Consider the following 20,596-nt stretch of genomic DNA (forward strand, 5'->3'; position numbering starts at 1 on the left):
CTTTCTGGTAAGAAGAGTGTGTGATCATAACAACATACAGGTACTCAAGTCCTTCTGTTCACCTGATTTAGAATTCCTCACAATCAAATGTCGACCGCATTATCTACCAAGAGAATTCTCTTCGATTATAATCACAGCCTATTCCCAGCATATTCCCCCCCCCAAGCAGACACATCGATGGCTCTGAACGAACTCTATTTGACTCTTTGCAAGCTGAAATTCATTTATTCGGAGGCTGCATTGATTGTAGCTGGGGATTTTAACAAGGCTAATCTGAAAATAAGACTCCCTAAATTTTATCAGCATATCGATTGCGCAACCAGGGCTGGAAAAACCTTGGATCACTGCTATTCTAACTTCCGCGACGCATATAAGGCCCTGCCCCGCCCTCCTTTCGGAAAAGCTGACCACGACTCCATTTTGTTGATCCCTGCCTACAGACAGAAACTAAAACAAGAAGCTCCCGTGCTGAGGTCTGTTCAACACTGGTCCGACCAATCTGATTCCACACTCCAAGACTGCTTCCATCACGTGGACTGAGATATGTTTCGTATTGCATCAGACAACAACATTGACGAATACGCTGATTCGGTGAGCGAGTTCATTAGAACGTGCGTTGAAGATGTCGTTCCCATAGCAACGATTAAAACATTCCCAAACCAGAAACCGTAGATTGATGGCAGCATTCGTGTGAAACTTAAAGCCCGAACCACTGCTTTTAATCAGGGCAAGGTGACCGGAAACATGACTGAATACAAACAGTGTAACTATTCCCTCCGCAAGGCAATCAAACAAGCTAAGCGTCAGTATAGAGACAAAGTAGAATCTCAATTCAACGACTCAAACACAAGAGGTAGGTGGCAGGGTCTACAGTCAATCACGGATTACAAAAAGAAAACCAGCCCCATCACGGACCAGGATGTCTTGCTCCCAGGCAGACTAAATAACTTTTTTGCCCGCTTTGAGGACAGTACAGTGCCACTGACACGGCCCGCAACTAAAACATGCGGACTCTCCTTCACTGCAGCCGACGTGAGGAAAACATTTAAACGTGTCAACCCTCGCAAGGCTGCAGGCCCAGACGGCATCCCCAGCCGCGCCCTCAGAGCATGCGCAGACCAGCTGGCTGGTGTGTTTACGGACATATTCAATCAATCCCTATTCCAGTCTGTTGTTCCCACATGCTTCAAGAGGGCCACCATTGTTCCTGTTCCCAAGAAAGCTAAGGTAACTGAGCTAAACGACTACCGCCCCGTAGCACTCACTTCCGGGATCATGAAGTGCTTTGAGAGACTAGTCAGGGACCATATCACCTCCACCCTACCTAACACCCTAGACCCACTCCAATTTGCTTACCGCCCAAATAGGTCCACAGACGATGCAATCTCAACCACACTGCCCTAACCCATCTGGACAAGAGGAATACCTATGTGAGAATGCTGTTCATTGACTACAGCTCGGCATTTAACACCACAGTGCCCTCCAAGCTCGTCATCAAGCTCGAGACCCTGGGTCTCGACCCCGCCCTGTGCAACTGGGTACTGGACTTCCTGACGGGCCGCCTCCAGGTGGTGATGGCATTGATGTTTATGGTTAGGTACACATTGGAGCAACGACAGTCCTTTTTCGCGAATACGCACCACATCGATTATATGCAACGCAGGACACGCTAGATAAACTCGTAATATCATCAACCATGTGGAGTTAACTCGTGATTATGATTTATTGATTGTTTTTTATAAGTTAAGTTTAATGCAACTTCTAGCAACTTACCTTGGCTTACTGCATTCGCGTAACAGGCCGTCTCCTCGTGGAGTGCAATGAGAGGCAGGTGGTTAGAGCGTTGGACTAGTTAACTGTAAGGTTGCAAGATTGAATCCCCGAGCTGACAGGGTAAAAATCTGTTGTTCTGCCCCTGAACAAGGCAGTTCCTAGGCAGTCATTGAAAATAAGAATGTGTTCTTAATTGACTTAAATAAAGGTGTAAAAAAAAATACAGATTTCCAATTGTTATGAAAACTTGAAATCAGCCCTAATTAAAAATCGGCCATTCCGATTAAATCGGTCGACCTCTAATTATCACGATACTTATGTGCCCCCCACCACCATTCTTGACACACACGGGAAACTGTTGACTGTGACAAACCCAGCAGCATTGTAGTTCTTGACACAAACCAGTGTGCCTAGCATCTACTACCCATGCCCTATTCAAAGACAATCTTTTGTCTTGTCCATTCATCCTCTGAATGGCACAGATACATAATCCACGTCTCAGTTGTCTCAAGGCTTAAAACCTGACTCCTTCCTTTCATCTTCACTGATTGACATAGATTTAACAGGTGATATCAATAAGGGATCATGGCTTTCCCCTGGTCAGTCTGTCACGGAAAGAGCAGCTGTTCTTAATGTTTTGTATACTGAGTGTGTCTGCTGCAGAGAGACGAGAGAGCATGACCTAACGAGTTCTGATCAGTCATGGAAATAAAAGTGCTGAAAACAGGCTCACTATTTAAAATGGAGAACAAGCTATTAGATGAAAAAATACTGGAGATTTAGCACAGGTACAGTACAGCCGACTAGAGCTAGCTAACTCTACCTACAGTAGAAAATAAAAACGTATTTAATTTACAAATCGATACTTGGAGACAAATATTTATATATCATTCAAAAATAATATTTCTATAGTATAACTGTATAAAACAATAGCAACAGTAACATTGGCCTAGCTTTAAATTCACTCAAAATCTGTTTGCGTGACATGATGTAATACACAAATACACAAATTCAAACTATTTAAACTATTTAAAATAAACTTTTAGGTTTAAGCCTCTTTTGATTTGGTTGAAGAGAGAAAAAGGAGCCAACACGTTATCAAACTTTTTAACCTCAAATTCGTTCCTCCTTGTCATTTAAGGCTGTCATAATGTATTAAGCACACAGGTGTTAAGCCCAGAATGAAATCCATTTGCTGACATGCCAGTCTCAGAACCTCCCCTTTCTACCAATTGAAGATTTCCTGCACACTCTAGAGAGCTAATCCTATTCCATTACCACAAGGGATGTCTTTGTTTCAGGCAGTTTAACATACTAATTTGCCATGTAATCCTACCGTTACAAAAATTTGTTCTCCACCCCTCTCTCCCCAGGGCACATGGTCTCTCCCAAATATGTAGTGATCCTCCTATCCCCTCCCATGTATAGTGAGCCTTCTCAGTTTGGGTTGGGGGGCAAGATAAAGAAAAGTTGATTTTTGAACATCTTTGCCAATGTCTTTTTGTATTTTTTATGAATTCTTCAAGGTTTCAACACAGAATTAAATCCTGATATACTTTAATACTGTACATACCCCCGAGTGGTGCAGTGGTCTAAGGCACTGCATGTCAGCATAAGAGGTGTCACTACAGTCCCTGGTTCGAATCCAGGCTACATCACATCCGGCCGTGATTGGGAGTCACATAGGGCGGTGCACAATTGCCCCAGTGTCGCCGGGGTAGGCCTTTATTGTAAATAAGAATTTGTTCTTAACTGACATGCCTAGTCAAATAAAATAAAACATTTATTTAAAAAAGGCATACAAAATGTATTTTAAAACCAGTGAAATAAAGTGATTGAGCCTCTATTAAAGGTTTTATCTAATTTCAGCCAGTAGTTTTGAAAGTAATGCTCACGAGCCAAAACGGGTCCAGAAAATTGTGCACAATTGTGTACAACGTCATATTTCTGGAGCCTTCATAGCGTGTGGCCGAACAAAGAAAAGGAAACTGTGACGGGGAACCTCACAATACGACATTACCATGATACTTAGATGCCGATACGATATGTATTGCGATTCTCACAATTCTGTGTATTGTCAATACTGCAATTTGTTTTGCGATTTGATGTTCCAAACATATTGCTAACTAGATGTCTGATGCAGATAGACAAGAGAGAGCATTATAAAACGAGATGATCAGTCATGGAAATAAGTGCTGAAAACATGTTGGCTCACCATTTAAAAAGAAGATGGAGAACGAGCTATAGGATGAAAAATACCCGAGTATTTGCAGACGTACAGCCGACTGTCGTCAGCTAACGGTACCTAGCAAAAATACCTGGAGTTCTATTGGGGGCTCTGAGGAGCTCTACTGTGCGTTTCTCACACAAACACTTGCTCGCATGCCCACACACATATGTATGAGACTGTGCCAGTATGTGTAGTATCAGAGCCAAGCTTTAGTCCAAGCTTTGATGCTGGATAAAGACCTGCAGCCACGTCCTTTTATCCACTATGGAGGGAAACTGGGGTTCCTGAAAGTGAGCTCTGTTTAACCCTAATTCGTTTTCAACATTAACGTGCCTCAATTTACACCTTCACAGTTTAAAAGACTTAATGTGTGTTTGAAGGACAGTGTCTGCTGTCTCACAGTCTGCAGTGTAGGCCTACTGTACGTTCTTTGTGTTGCGGTGGGAGGCTTCAAAGAAGGGAAGAGGTTGCCATGGTGACTGGTAATGGAAGTGGACATTAATAGAATAATCCCATCCCAGCAGGATATCATGATGCCACTAAACCAGTCGAATGACACCCTATTCCCTATATAGTGCACTACATTTGACGAGGGTCCATTGGTTGGCGTCACGTAGCCTTGAGGTAGACAGGAGACAGACATCCTCGGCATCATCCTTTAGAGGCATCTTTAGCGTGTCTCTAATCTAATCTACTTGATTATGAGAATACTTGAGTTAGTATGTCTTGGTGAGTGACATTTGGAAACAACAACAAGGGGACAAAATAGTGGTGCAGATCAAAGTCTGTGTCTGTTTGCTTGTTTGTGGCAGATTTCAGTTAGTGAAAGGTCTGAATGGCCTGTCTATGATATACATATAAAAGGGAAAAATTATCAAATAGACCGTATCCCCTCTGACACAACCACGTATAGACCATATCACCCTATGTCACAACCACGTATAGACCATATCACCCTATGTCACAACAACGTATAGACCATATCACCCTATGTCACAACCACGTATAGACCATATCACCCTATGTCACAACAACGTATAGACCATATCACCCTATGTCACAACAACGTATAGGCCGTATCACCCCCTTTATCAAAACAACAACAACAACGTATAGGCCATATCACCCCCTTTATCAAAACAACAACAACAACGTATAGGCCGTATCACCCCCTTTATCAAAACAACAACAACAACAACATATAGGCCGTATCACCCCCTTTATCAAAACAACAACAACAACGTATAGGCCATATCACCCCCTTTATCAAAACAACAACAACAACGTATAGGCCATATCACCCCCTTTATCAAAACAACAACAACAACGTATAGGCCATATCACCCTATGTCACAACAACGTATAGGCCGTATCACCCCCTTTATCAAAACAACAACAACAACAACGTATAGGCCATATCACCCACTTTATCAAAACAACAACGTATAGGCCATATCACCCTATGTCACAACAACGTATAGGCCGTATCACCCCCTTTATCAAAACAACAACAACAACAACGTATAGGCCATATCACCCCCTTTATCAAAACAACAACGTATAGGCCATATCACCCCCTTTATCAAAACAACAACGTATAGGCCATATCACCCTATGTCACAACAACGTATAGGCCGTATCACCCCCTTTATCAAAACAACAACAACAACAACGTATAGGCCATATCACCCCCTTTATCAAAACAACAACTGGATAAGAGCGTCTGCTAAATGACTTAAATGTAAATGTAAATGTATAGGCCATATCACCCCCTTTATCAAAACAACAACGTATAGGCCATATCACCCTATGTCACAACAACGTATAGGCCGTATCACCCCCTTTATCAAAACAACAACAACAACAACGTATAGGCCGTATCACCCCCTTTATCAAAACAACAACAACAACGTATAGGCCATATCACCCCCTTTATCAAAACAACAACATATAGGCCATATCACCCCCTTTATCAAAACAACAACATATAGGCCATATCACCCCCTTTATCAAAACAACAACGTATAGGCCATATCACCCCCTTTATCAAAACAACAACAACAACGTATAGGCCATATCACCCCCTTTATCAAAACAACAACATATAGGCCATATCACCCCCTTTATCAAAACAACAACATATAGGCCATATCACCCCCTTTATCAAAACAACAACATATAGGCCATATCACCCTATGTCACAACAACGTATAGGCCGTATCACCCCCTTTATCAAAACAACAACGTATAGGCCATATCACCCTATGTCACAACAACGTATAGGCCATATCACCCCCTTTATCAAAACAACAACGTATAGGCCATATCACCCTATGTCACAACAACGTATAGGCCGTATCACCCCCTTTATCAAAACAACAACAACAACGTATAGGCCATATCACCCCCTTTATCAAAACAACAACGTATAGGCCATATCACCCTATGTCACAACAACGTATAGGCCGTATCACCCCCTTTATCAAAACAACAACAACAACGTATAGGCCATATCACCCCCTTTATCAAAACAACAACGTATAGGCCATATCACCCCCTTTATCAAAACAACAACATATAGGCCATATCACCCCCTTTATCAAAACAACAACATATAGGCCATATCACCCCCTTTATCAAAACAACAACGTATAGGCCATATCACCCTATGTCACAACAACGTATAGGCCGTATCACCCCCTTTATCAAAACAACAACAACAACGTATAGGCCATATCACCCCCTTTATCAAAACAACAACATATAGGCCATATCACCCCCTTTATCAAAACAACAACATATAGGCCATATCACCCCCTTTATCAAAACAACCACGTATAGGCCATATCACCCCCTTTATCAAAACAACAACATATAGGCCATATCACCCCCTTTATCAAAACAACCACGTATAGGCCATATCACCCCCTTTATCAAAACAACAACATATAGGCCATATCACCCCCTTTATCAAAACAACCACGTATAGGCCATATCACCCCCTTTATCAAAACAACAACGTATAGGCCATATCACCCTATGTCACAACAACAACAACAACGTATAGGCCGTATCACCCCCTTTATCAAAACAACAACAACAACAACGTATAGGCCATATCACCCCCTTTATCAAAACAACAACAACGTATAGGCCATATCACCCCCTTTATCATAACAACAACGTATAGGCCATATCACCCCCTTTATCATAACAACAACGTATAGGCCATATCACCCCCTTTATCAAAACAACAACAACATATAGGCCATATCACCCTATGTCACAACAACAACAACAACAACAATGTATAGGCCGTATCTCCCTATGTCACAACAACAAAAACAACGTATAGGCCGTATCCCCCTATGTCACAACAACAACAACGTATAGGCCGTATCCCCCTGTCACAACAACAACGTATAGGCCGTATCCCCCTATGTCACAACAACAACAACAACGTATAGGCCGTATCCCTCTATGTCACAACAACGTATAGGCCGTATCCCCCTATGTCACAACAACAACAACATATAGGTCGTCTCCCCCCATGACACAACAACAATGTATAGGTCGTCTCCCCCCATGACACAACAACAACGTATAGGTCGTACCCCCCCAGACACAACAACAAAGTATAGGTCTTATCCCCCATGACACAACAACAACGTATAGGTCTTATCCCCCCCATGACACAACAACAACGTATAGGTCGTACCCCCCATGACACAACAACAACGTATAGGTCGTATCCCCCCATGACGCAACAACAACGTATAGGTCGTATCCCCCTGACGCAACAACAACATATAGGTCGTATCTCCCCTGACGCAACAACAACGTATAGGTCGTATCCCCCTGACGCAACAACAACATCGTATAGGTCGTATCCCCCCTGACGCAACAACAACATCGTATAGGTCGTATCCCCAACAACGTGACGCAATCCCCCGACAACAACGTATAGGTCGTATCCCCCGAACAACAACGTATAGGTCGTATCCCCCGACACAACAACGTATAGGTCGTATCCCCCGACACAACAACGTATAGGTCGTATCCCCCGACACAACAACGTATAGGTCGTATCCCCCGACACAACAACGTATAGGTCGTATCCCCCCGACCCAACAACGTATAGGTCGTATCCCCCGACACAACAACGTATAGGTCGTATCCCCCCGACACAACAACGTATAGGTCGTATCCCCCGACACAACAACGTATAGGTCGTATCCCCCCGACACAACAACGTATAGGTCGTATCCCCCGACACAACAACGTATAGGTCGTATCCCCCGACGCAACATCGTATAGGTCGTATCCCCCTGCCGCAACAACAACGTATAGGTCGCATCCCCCGAACAACAACGTATAGGTCGTATCCCCCCGACACAACAACGTATAGGTCGTTTCCCCCTGACCCAACAACGTATAGGTCGTTTCCCCCTGACCCAACAACGTATAGGTCGTATCCCCCGACACAACAACGTATAGGTCGTATCCCCCGACACAACAACGTATAGGTCGTATCCCCCGACACAACAACGTATAGGTCGTATCCCCCGACACAACATCGTATAGGTCGTATCCCCCCTGACGCAACAACAACAACGTATAGGTCGTATCCCCCATGACGCAACAACAACGTATAGGTCGTATCCCCCCTGCCGCAACAACAACGTATAGGCCGTATCCCCCGACACAACAACGTATAGGCCGTATCCCCCGACACAACAACGTATAGGCCGTATCCCCCGACACAACAACGTATAGGCCGTATCCCCCTGACACAACAACGTATAGGTCGTATCCCCGACACAACAACAACGTATAGGTCGTATCCCCCGACACAACAACAACGTATAGGTCGTATCCCCCGACACAACAACAACGTATAGGTCGTATCCCCCGACACAACAACAACGTATAGGTCGTATCCCCCCCGACACAACAACAACGTATAGGTCGTATCCCCCCGACACAACAACGTATAGGTCGTATCCCCCCGACACAACAACGTATAGGTCGTATCCCCCGACACAACAACGTATAGGTCGTATCCCCCCGACACAACAACGTATAGGTCGTATCCCCCTGACACAACAACGTATAGGTCGTATCCCCCTGACACAACAACGTATAGGTCGTATCCTCCCTGACACAACAACGTATAGGTCGTATCCCCCTGACACAACAACGTATAGGTCGTATCCCCGACACAATGTATAGGTCGTATCCCCCGACACAACAACGTATAGGTCGTATCCCCCGACACAACAACGTATAGGTCGTATCCCCCTGACACAACAACGTATAGGTCGTATCCCCCGACACAACAACGTATAGGTCGTATCCCCCTGACACAACAACGTATAGGTCGTATCCCCCTGACACAACAACGTATAGGTCATATCCCCCCTGACACAACAACGTATAGGTCGTATCCCCCCGACACAACAACAACGTATGTTGCCTATTGCCTGTTTCGACAGAATGTGCCACTATTCAAATCAGACAAAGAATAACTGTCATTACAGGCCTCAATAATGACATTGCAATCTACACTAGCAGTGTAAACACTTGCAGTGACTAGTGTAACTAGTGTAACTAGTGTAACTAGTCACTTTCTCCAGAATATATCACTCCAGAGCTCCCTGAGAGGATGGTGTTTATCCTGTTGCCATAGTAAAAAAAAGGTTGCCAAGGAAATACGGAACCCACACATGGAGGTTTAGTGCAGTGAAGCAGCATCCCAGAAGGAACCTCCTTTTAACAACAGGTTCAGGATCAGATGGCCAATCCTCAATCTTTAGGCTTGCTTAGGGGTGAATCATAACTTCCACTTAAAAAGCAAAAATTTGACTTAAGTGGAAGTTAGGATTCACGCCTTAATTACAGAGCAGAGCAAACTAACTGAACCCAGACCAGCGCTGACAGGCACTTCCAGTCTGTCTGTGGATTAGCACGCAAGGCAGGGTCAAATAATGACCTTACGTCAGTTAACTGGTTTCCCTCCAAGTTATGAAATGAAACTGTACCATCTCCCCCCATTAAATCGAGACAGACGGTGTGAGTCCTGGACTACAACATTTGAGTTATTTTGCAGACGCTCTTATCTAGAGCAAACATTTTCATATTTGTTCGTACTGGTCCCTCAGTGGAAATCGAACCCACAACCCTGGTATTGCAAGTGCCCTGCTCTACCAATTAAGCCACACCGGAACCAGACAGTGTGAGTACTGGACTACAGCGTTACAATAAAGTTAGACTGAAAAACAAACTCAGCATTGTGGCTACAAGTGAGCTCTCGCTTAAAGATCAGGATTCAGGGAGGATAAGATATCCTTAGTGACTATGGAAAAATCCCTCTCTTTTCCCCTTGTTGACAACAGATGAGATGATTAACTCCAGCTAACCCTCCCCTCCAATGGGCTCCCCTAATAATCACAGGCTAGGGTGGACTGTTTTGTGACCTCTGACCTACAGGAAGCAGTAAAGCAGTGTGCCTCAGAGAGACGCATGTCTGGCCTGGTGCTTCACTCTGGCTGGAGAGGGAACAGTCAGAGCAGAGGGGTTGTTTTCTAATTGTCAACAAATGGAAAATACAAGCACATGCACACACACACACACGAGAGGAAAACAGAGGGAGAAAGATCCCCTTCCCCCCTAACACTGGTGGTAAAACCTGCAGAAGTTATCACTAGCCTTAACTAATCACAGAGTTATGGCAGCCTAAGCAACTTACAACACATGACAGTGGTAGATCCTTGAACAACAAGCAAAGTTTCTCATGACATGACAACAAGAAATGATCACCAGGTTGTCATTATCAATAACAAAGATATAAAAAAACAGACATTGCAAGTTGTATAATGTGCAACAACATAACAGTTTAATAATAGAAAACAAACTCAGGGATGTCAATCAGCTGCAACTCACCCAATGATTGTCACAATTTGATTAAAATGACATGGCAAGACGAAGGAACAACAAAGCCCAATGTATTCAGGGAATAGCGCTGCTTTTCATTAGAAAAACGCCCCTCCCTCTCTCACCCCAAGGCCCTCCAGGACATCAAGCTTGGGATCCACCTGCAGCCAACCGTGCTGTGTTGACAGGGGACTCCCAACTTTGTGTCAACAGTGGGCCAACCAGTGAGGACTTGACACAAAAGCTAGGCCCAGAAAATGCAGACAGAGAGAGGTGAAAAAGACTACCATGTGAAGCTGCTTTCAGGCAACGAGACGAGCCTAAACGTTAAAGTGGAAGTTCACTGGAAATAGTCGGGAAGTGAACAAAGATTAAAGAACACTTGCTTCATGTTACGAAATAATATACTTTTCTTTACAATGCATAGCATACACAGCAATGGTCATTTAACACAACATGGTGATTCATCCTGGCAAGAAAGCCGTTTCACCTGATGGAAATGTACCACATCCACATCATGCATATGCAGATTCCAACAGTGTGTGTAGCTTGTGTGTGTAGCTACCAGTGTGTAAGCTTCAGGACAGGTGGACAGGACTCATTTGTATGGCCTGCCTCCAGCACGGCAGAAGAGAATGTATTTGTATGACATGGTAAGGCGAGTGGCAGACTGTGTGTGGGTGTGACAATATGACTACAGATGTGTGGAGGGGTGAAACTGATTGCTTATGGTTACGGTATAGTAATCATATGATATTCAACTAGGCCAGGAAGGGGCAACTGGTGGCCCACAGATCAATAAAACAAACTCAGTCGGGGTCTCAATTTACTGTTGCAAGTTCAAATAGTAGAATAGTAGAATACACAAGGCGCATTTTCAAAATGTGGTTGTGCATCAGCAGTTTTCCTCTTGTTATGTCAGTCACTGATAGTCACTCAATTAGCCATGTCAGCTAAACATTTTCGATTGGTAAATGAATCTAGCAGGACAGCTATCTAAACTTGAAGTAAGCATGCTCACTCAGATAACTCACTCAGATATTATATTAAAAACTGCTAAATATCTCTCCACCCTATGGCAAAATGTGTAGAGTTGCAAGAAATTAGCTGTGAAGTTATCATTTTTTTCTCGATGGCCCATGGCAAAATGGTTAGAAATTAACTCTAAAACGTTTAAGTTGGATATGGGTAGGACTGGCTATGACTACATGTGTGGATATGGATATGGATAGGACTGGCTATGACTACATGTGTGGGTATGGATATGGATAGGACTGGCTATGACTACATGTGTGGATATGGATATGGATAGGACTGGCTATGACTACATGTGTGAGTATGGATATGGATAGGACTGGCTATGACTACATGTGTGGATATGGGTAGGACTGGCTAAGACTACATGTGTGGATATGGGTAGGACTGGCTATGACTACATGTGTGGATATGGGTAGGACTGGCTATGACTACATGTGTGGATATGGATAGGACTGGCTATGACTACATGTGTGGATATGGATAGGACTGGCTATGACTACATGTGTGGGTATGGATATGGATAGGACTGGCTAAGACTACATGTGTGGGTATGGATATGGATAGGACTGGCTATGACTACATGTGTGGGTATAGATATGGGTCGGACTGGCTATGACTACATGTGTGGGTATGGATAGGACTGGCTATGACTACATGTGTGGATATGGATAGGACTGGCTAAGACTACATGTGTGGGTGTGGATATGGATAGGACTGGCTATGACTACATGTGTGGATATGGATATGGGTAGGACTGGCTATGACTACATGTGTGGATATGGGTAGGACTGGCTATGACTACATGTGTGGATATGGATAGGACTGGCTAAGACTACATGTGTGGGTATGGATATGGATAGGACTGGCTATGACTACATGTGTGGATATGGGTAGGACTGGCTATGACTACATGTGTGGATATGGATAGGACTGGCTATGACTACATGTGTGGATATGGATAGGACTGGCTATGACTACATGTGTGGATATGGATATGGGTAGGACTGGCTATGACTACATGTGTGGATATGGGTAGGACTGGCTATGACTACATGTGTGGATATGGGTAGGACTGGCTATGACTACATGTGTGGATATGGATAGGACTGGCTAAGACTACATGTGTGGGTATGGATATGGATAGGACTGGCTATGACTACATGTGTGGATATGGGTAGGACTGACTATGACTACATGTGTGGATATGGATAGGACTGGCTATGACTACATGTGTGGATATGGATATGGGTAGGACTGGCTATGACTACATGTGTGGATATGGGTAGGACTGGCTATGACTACATGTGTGGATATGGGTAGGACTGGCTATGACTACATGTGTGGATATGGGTAGGACTGGCTATGACTACATGTGTGGATATGGATAGGACTGGCTCTGACTACATGTGTGGATATGGATAGGACTGGCTATGACTACATGTGTGGGTATGAATATGTATAGGACTGGCTATGACTACATGTGTGGGTATGGATATGGATAGGACTGGCTATGACTACATGTGTGGGTATGGATATGGATAGGACTGGCTATGACTACATGTGTGGGTATGGATAGGACTGGCTATGACTACATGTGTGGGTATGGATAGGACTGGCTATGACTACATGTGTGGGTATGGATAGGACTGGCTATGACTACATGTGTGGGTATGGATAGGACTGGCTATGACTACATGTGTGGGTATGGATAGGACTGGCTATGACTACATGTGTGGGTATGGATAGGACTGGCTATGACTACATGTGTGGGTATGGATATGGATAGGACTGGCTATGACTACATGTGTGGGTATGGATATGGATAGGCCTGGCTATGACTACATGTGTGGGTATGGATATGGATAGGCCTGGCTATGACTACATGTGTGGGTATGGATATGGATAGGCCTGGCTATGACTACATGTGTGGGTATGGATATGGGTAGGACCGGCGAGCCACTGTGGCCCCTCATGATGAGTTCTGAGTTTTTGTAGCCCTTACCTCCATCAAAGTCGCTCATCCCTGAACTAGGCTATTGTTGATGACTAAGGAAAAATAAGAGATATGCATACTGTAACTAAAGAGGTGACAGTGTGACAGACAGCTTGCTAAAACAAGCATAGAGTGCTATTTAAGGACAGAAACCTATTTATGTTTATCACCAGTTAGGCTGCCAGTCTGACAACATAATATGTTGCTACCTTGCTATAAGTAGAGAGGCTAATAGCGAGTAATATATTATTTGTGTTACATACGCAGAGCTACTTATGGACACTTTAGTTGAAAGGGGAGTGTGTGACAGAGAGAGAGAAAGACAATGACACAAGAGATAGAGGGCGTGAAAAAGACAAAGAAAGAAAGGAAAAAATAGGGAGAAAATGAGCAACATTTTCATGGGTGTGGTGTACCCATGCCAACCAATGTACTATAGAACCACATTAAATTTGTTTTGCAAGTGCAAAAGTCAACACGAGTTGGAGGGGTCTTCATTCTGTGCCATAAAGCATGTCCACATGGGGGCCAGGAGTTTCCGCAGTCGCAGTGGTTTTCCCATTATGCGGATGTGTCTGGGACTGGCAGAATGCGCTGACCCCTCAGACGTCATGTTATAGATAACCGAGGTCTTCCAGCAATGCAGTGGTCTATTTCTGGGCAAGTTCAGTTTAAGTGTAGGCTATGCTTAGTGCTGCCTGCCTCGGAAAGGAATCACCTACAGTTCTGAAAGAAGGTCACCCACATGGTCTATGCTAAAAAGGCAAGCCTTTACAGAGATTCACTTTGAAAAGGAAAATGGAACTACTGCGGGGACTAGAATTAGGATACATTACATATCGAAATGACAGGACTTAACTAGCCTATACTATAGGCGCCACAATCAAAGCACACTGCTATGTTGCATGCTGCTAACACAAGGATGTCTCAGTACCAGAGGTATGAAGCAGAACACATCCGATATACCCCCTCACATATTAACACGCATGCACACACACACACGGCCAGTCTGTGGGCCGGGCCAGTGGCGGACTGAGTGTGACACCGTAGCTTGGCTCAGTGGACCAGGACAAAGCAGAGAGTCTGGGAGGCTTACAGGGCCCTTTGTGTTTGTCCAACGCTGCCATGGGTGACAAATACAGATCTGAATGTTCCTCAATCTCTCCTCCTACTCTTCTTCCCCCACCACAGCCTGCTCAGGGCAAATACACATGCTGGAGAGAAGTGTGTTGTCCTTACCTTCCGGCCTGTATAGCCAAAACAGTAACATATTATTGTTCTGCTGGGCATTGTCCCTTAAGACAGTTTGTGTACCAGATCCCACAGAACATTACTGTCTTGATGTGGATATTAGCACAAGTCATGTTCATCCACCTATAGTTGTAATTACATGATTATAAGGACTAACAATGGAAAGCCAGTTATTCTGGTAGTCAAAACCAGTCCTACAGATGAGTGCAGTGTTCGCACAGACAGTGGAAAGTCAAATTCAAGGACTTTCAAGTACATTTTCCAGCACTAATACTCATTTTTAAGGACCATCAATTTGTAATAGTTCCTATTCGCCACAAGATCTTTGAAATTGTTGCATGTTGCCTTTATATGTGTTTAAGTGTACATGCTAACAATATTACATTTCTTTACATTTAAATTGACTTTATATTTCACTCAATTTTAGGTCCCACGGGCTTTCCCAAAACATAATAACATGAAAGTGAATTCTAACAGTGTAAAAGGCCCTTTGTTGAATCTAAATGGTTGTTTTCTAAAAGCATTTGAAGAGAAAGAAGTTATGAATGTGTTTGATAAGATTACAGATTAGCTCAAGGGACCCTATTTACATTTTTGCCAAGTTTGGGCACTACTGTACTACTACTCTCTCCCCCTGTCGGTCTCACTATTCTCTGTAAAGAAAAGCTATTTTGTTCTGAGAACTTATAGTAGCCCATCTTTTGATTATAGCTAGATTAATTTCAGTCAACTGCTCTTGCTGAGATCAGGCTCTGTTCAACATTAGCTTCTAAATGCATCCTTCTAGCCAGCTAGCTAGTTATAGCTGGCTACCTGGCTGACAGCCAGAGCTCGAGCTACTTATCTAGCTAGACATCTAAATTAAATATCAGCAACTATTTACCAGTTGTACACTCATTCTCTGAGTCAGGGGTTATTGTTTGGGTGATGTCTGTTGAAATTGCAGGAGTCGAGGGATAAAAATGAATTTAAAAAATGAAAATCGCACTGTCAGCCTTAGTCTCTTTGACCTTGCCACTATAGGTCTGGGCTGAGGTAGCTTGTTTCAACTCTCGGCCTATGCTGTGGTGGTGAATTAAATTGCTGCTTACAAGGCAAATATGAGGGAGCATATTCATGATTCCACTCATTCGCAAAGGTAGACGCTATTAGAACTCAGATCAAGAAGCCTTCTGAGCATTGATCAACGCTGGGAACACAATAATAAGTGTGCAAATGATAATTAACTAAATTAAAAAGGTGCGTAAACAGTGTTTACCCTCCACCACATCCCTGTTTGGGTCTGGCAAAACACCTTCATAAACATCAATATACTGCCAGGCAGGATTGTATCTACATTTGCCCGACATTTTAGCTATCAATGTGACGTTTGGCGGCGCATAATCAGGCAGTTCTGTACCTGACTGGCTGAGTGGCAGTGTGGGTGGAATGAGTGAGCTCACCTGGCAACCAGAGAGCCAAACATGTGAGGAAATAAAACTCAGTAGTCTGCCTGGAAATTAATTTGCAAGACTAATACATTTTTCTAATATTTTTCATATTAACATATTTGAGAATTGTCTGTTCTCTTCTCATTTAAATTCAAGTACTTTAAGCACCTTGTGCGAACCCTGTGAGTGAAACAAGCACGTTCACACGCTTACACACACACACACACACACACACACACACACACACACACACACACACACACACACACACACACACACACACACACACAGTAAAAAGTCAGTAATGTAGACAAACATCTCTTACCACCTTGACTTGACTGAAGGGCCTCTCCCATTATGTGTAGTTTAAGTAGTTTGCATTGACATAATAACCTTATCTGGCTGGTTCAACAAGTACCTCTTTACCTCAACTCCTCCTCTCATTACAACCATTAATAACTGTCAGGAAGAGCTGTTCTGTAGAGTATTGTACTAATACAGCCTTTACTGTACAAACCACTGAGAATAGTCAGAAATGTGTCCTGTATCACTCTCCCCTCTATGCACACACACACACACAGTAAAGGTTGGCTTATACAATGTATAGGCTTGCCACTAGATTGGGAACACACGTGTTGACCCCAGGTCAAGGGGAGTATGTTAGCCGCATGTCAGCAGCCGTGGGGAAGCCAACTAGAAAGTTAGACTAGTTTGGACTGGAAACAATGAGAGCACATGTCTTTAGGCCAACATGACCCCCTCAGTATGGGCCATTTACTAATGAGAAGACTACTTTTCAGTATTAGCTATGGACCCTCTGGCCGGCACCATGGGAGGACAAAGTCTTGCAAAATAGGAGACTGATGTGGCTTACGTGGCCTAGCGTTTAGTGCCACCACTCCGAAGCACACATGCATTGCATGGCCGTATTGGAATGGGTTAAACTCCATCCCTCTGCCCTGTGACAACCTTCCCTCCTAGCTTTCCATTCAGTCACTCTTCCATTAGCTGTTCAATCAAAAAAAATATCTGAAAATACAGACAAACAATAATAGGAGACTGGGCCAGGAATATGGTCACTCTCTCTCTCACAAGCACACACGCACACGATGAGAACTCAGAGATTGGAGACTGGGTCAAGGGTCTCAGTTATTCCAGAAGGATTGTTACTATGGGGACCGTGGACGTGAAGTACCATAGAGCTGACAAAACAGTCAGCTGCTTGTGTCAGACATTATTATACAACACTAATCTAACAGAGAACATCACAATATTCACACTGAATTACTAGACGGTCTACTGGGTGTGTGTCTGTGTGAGAGAGACTGACAGAGAGATGGAGACAAAGAGAGACAGACACACACATACAAAGTGAAAGGCAGGCTAGTACTGCATGTGTGCCAACTGCCAACTGTCCCATTGTGCCATTAGAGACATCTGTCAGTGTGCCACCTGACCTCAGCATGTCTCCTAGCAAGGAGCAGCCTTATTCTGCAGATAACAGACTGTGGATGGCATTCATTCTTCATGTGGAAATACATAAGCCTGTCTAAGGAATTAACCAAATATTTTAGGGTCCTATGATTAACACATTCTATAGCCTTAAGTATGAACAAAATAAATAACGTATTATTTGGCTACTGTTCACTTTCTGTAGGCTGCTGAGTTAAAGAAGGCCATTGCAATGTATTCTTAACTGTAAACAAAGAATCAATTAACCAGAAACGGCTAGAGGTTTTTGCGTATTAAACGGTTGGCTGTCTTCCTTGAAGCCTGTCAGTAAAGCGCTCCTTTCATCGATCAACTGTGGATCAACTGTCTTCTTTGAAAGGATGCCCGAAAGAGACTCCGGCACACGGCCAAGGAGCCATAAAGGCCAGATCTGTCTTTCCAACCGTTCAATCGTTACAAAACAAGCATGATACTGTAGCATCCATTCCTAGGCTGGTGGGAGAGACAAATGGCATGCGAAGACACCTGCCATATGTGCACCCTTCTGGTTTTTTCTTTGGGCGTGTGATAATGCTGCGTCATGCATGGAGACAATGTTGGCTATCACATTTCTTTAGTACTTCTGTGACACGCGACACAATAGCCTAGCCCTATATGGTGGTTTATGTAAACTATCAACTGCAAATTCCTAAATTCATATTGTGCGTCCTCAAAGACCATCATACGGCAACACATTTTACAGAAAAATATGTAACTGTTGGCTACAAATGCATCCCAATGTTTCCACAGAGTTTCTGATCCAGTCTTTGATGTTAGCCTACTATGAAATAAATCATAAAACGCCTAGAGTGGCACCTATCAACAGATGATGCAAGGCCTAAAATTAATCTCCTACATCTCCTTTAACGGGTCATGCATTCTGCTGGGCTGGCTGGTGGTGACAGGTAGGCTACCTCCCAAATATGTAATTGTGCCAACAGTTATGCAAAGTAAAGCAATTAAATGTACGGCTTGAAGACTTACCTCAATGCCACCCGGACTGAGTTTTCGTCCTGTCCCATCGACATGATTCCAGTCTACTGACTATCGATTGATAGAAGAACAAAAAAGAACGGTATCTATCCGATTTCTTTTCATCCGACAGGCTGGCTGGCGAGAGGCGGAGAGTGGAGTTGCGCACCACTCAACAAGCAAGTTGTCTGAGCAACAGCGCAACTCACCTCGACTTTACTTCAGCCATATTTCAGATTATTATGGGTCTATAGATTTTAAATAAAATACTGCGACTGGTCGGTGCTCCCTTGCATTTCCAGCTAGAATACATTCCTTGACGACATTCTGTTTGAAGCGGAAAGGCTGTTGCGTGGTCCAGTCGATTTCGCTCCTTGCTCTTTGGTTGGGAGAGGGACACACGCCTCCCGCACAATGCACACACCGATCCTGCTCGAGCCGCAATGCGTCACCAAGCCACGCCTTCTTCTCGGTGCGCTGTGGTGAAGGTTGAGTGTTGACATCACAATGCGCATGGAGGTCAACTCCAATTTAGACTTTTAGAAGAAATGTAGTGCGTGAGTGACGTCATGCCACGTGTACTCTTTGAATAACATTCTGACAAAATAATAGTATGCTTTCAATGAGGACCATGATACTGCTTGTTATCAGTCAGATCATCAAAATCTAACTGACAGATCATGAACAACCAATAAGACTACTAGCCTACTACATCATAGAGTAAAAAAAATGAATAAACATTTATTTTACCATTTGGTTTGAAAATAATTCGTTTTTTCCCCAACACACTTACACACAGTTGAGACACACAGCAGTTGGTAGGCTCCATCTATACAGAACTCTTTGTTGTCATCAAATCGGTGCCCTTTCATTTTCCTCTAGCATGTGAGATGCTTGTGGCTTTCTTGTTGTAGCTGAGGATTTAATGTGACCATGACTTTTTAGTGTCATACACTCTGAATTACTACTATGATATATCACCTTTTGCTGTAACACTGTCACTCATGTTAAACAGCGCCCCTATGCAATCATCTGGTATTACTACAGATGTAAATACCCATTGAATAACCTTTTTTAGTAGACTACTTTGCCTATATGACCTGTGAATCATCTAGTGCTATTTTTAAAATATTTTTTAAAACTTGACCCTTGATAGGCAAGTCAGTTAAGAACAAATTATTTTTTACAATGACGGCCAAACCCAGGCCAATTGCGCGCCGCCGGCCAGTTGTGATACAGCCCAGGATCGAACCAGGGTCTAGCACTGAGATGCAGTGCCTACACCTAAGGGACTTCATGTGCCCTAACCCTAACAATATATGTATCTCCTTATGGGGAAGAACAACAGTTGTTACTGTTAGATATTAGAGTACTTAGGATGTTGTGTTAAATACATTTTAAATCCATACCAATTAACCCCACCCTGGTAAGTCCTTTTATTGTTGAGGTCTACCGGCCTTAATCTCCACCCTATGAACCTCACCC

The 20,596-nt window shown here is 43.6% G+C and overlaps 1 protein-coding gene across 5 annotated transcripts in view; it reads right to left on the bottom strand.

Moving 5' to 3' along the window:
• LOC124033389 (kinesin-like protein KIF21A) overlaps positions 1–19,567 on the bottom strand; it is a 63,120-nt gene extending 43,553 nt beyond the window's left edge. For 3 of the 5 annotated variants that reach the window (XM_046345423.1, XM_046345437.1, XM_046345416.1), the window contains exon 1: positions 19,124–19,567. In XM_046345423.1, coding sequence (XP_046201379.1) covers positions 19,124–19,167 — 44 coding nt within the window. In that variant the 5' untranslated portion in view covers positions 19,168–19,567. The remainder of the gene's footprint in view (positions 1–19,123) is intronic. The other 2 variants (XM_046345442.1, XM_046345431.1) reach the window with 1 other exon arrangement.
• Between the last annotated feature and the right edge of the window lie 1,029 nt (positions 19,568–20,596).

The sequence above is a fragment of the Oncorhynchus gorbuscha genome, linkage group LG01, assembly GCF_021184085.1.
Source record: "Oncorhynchus gorbuscha isolate QuinsamMale2020 ecotype Even-year linkage group LG01, OgorEven_v1.0, whole genome shotgun sequence".
NCBI lineage: Eukaryota > Metazoa > Chordata > Actinopteri > Salmoniformes > Salmonidae > Oncorhynchus > Oncorhynchus gorbuscha.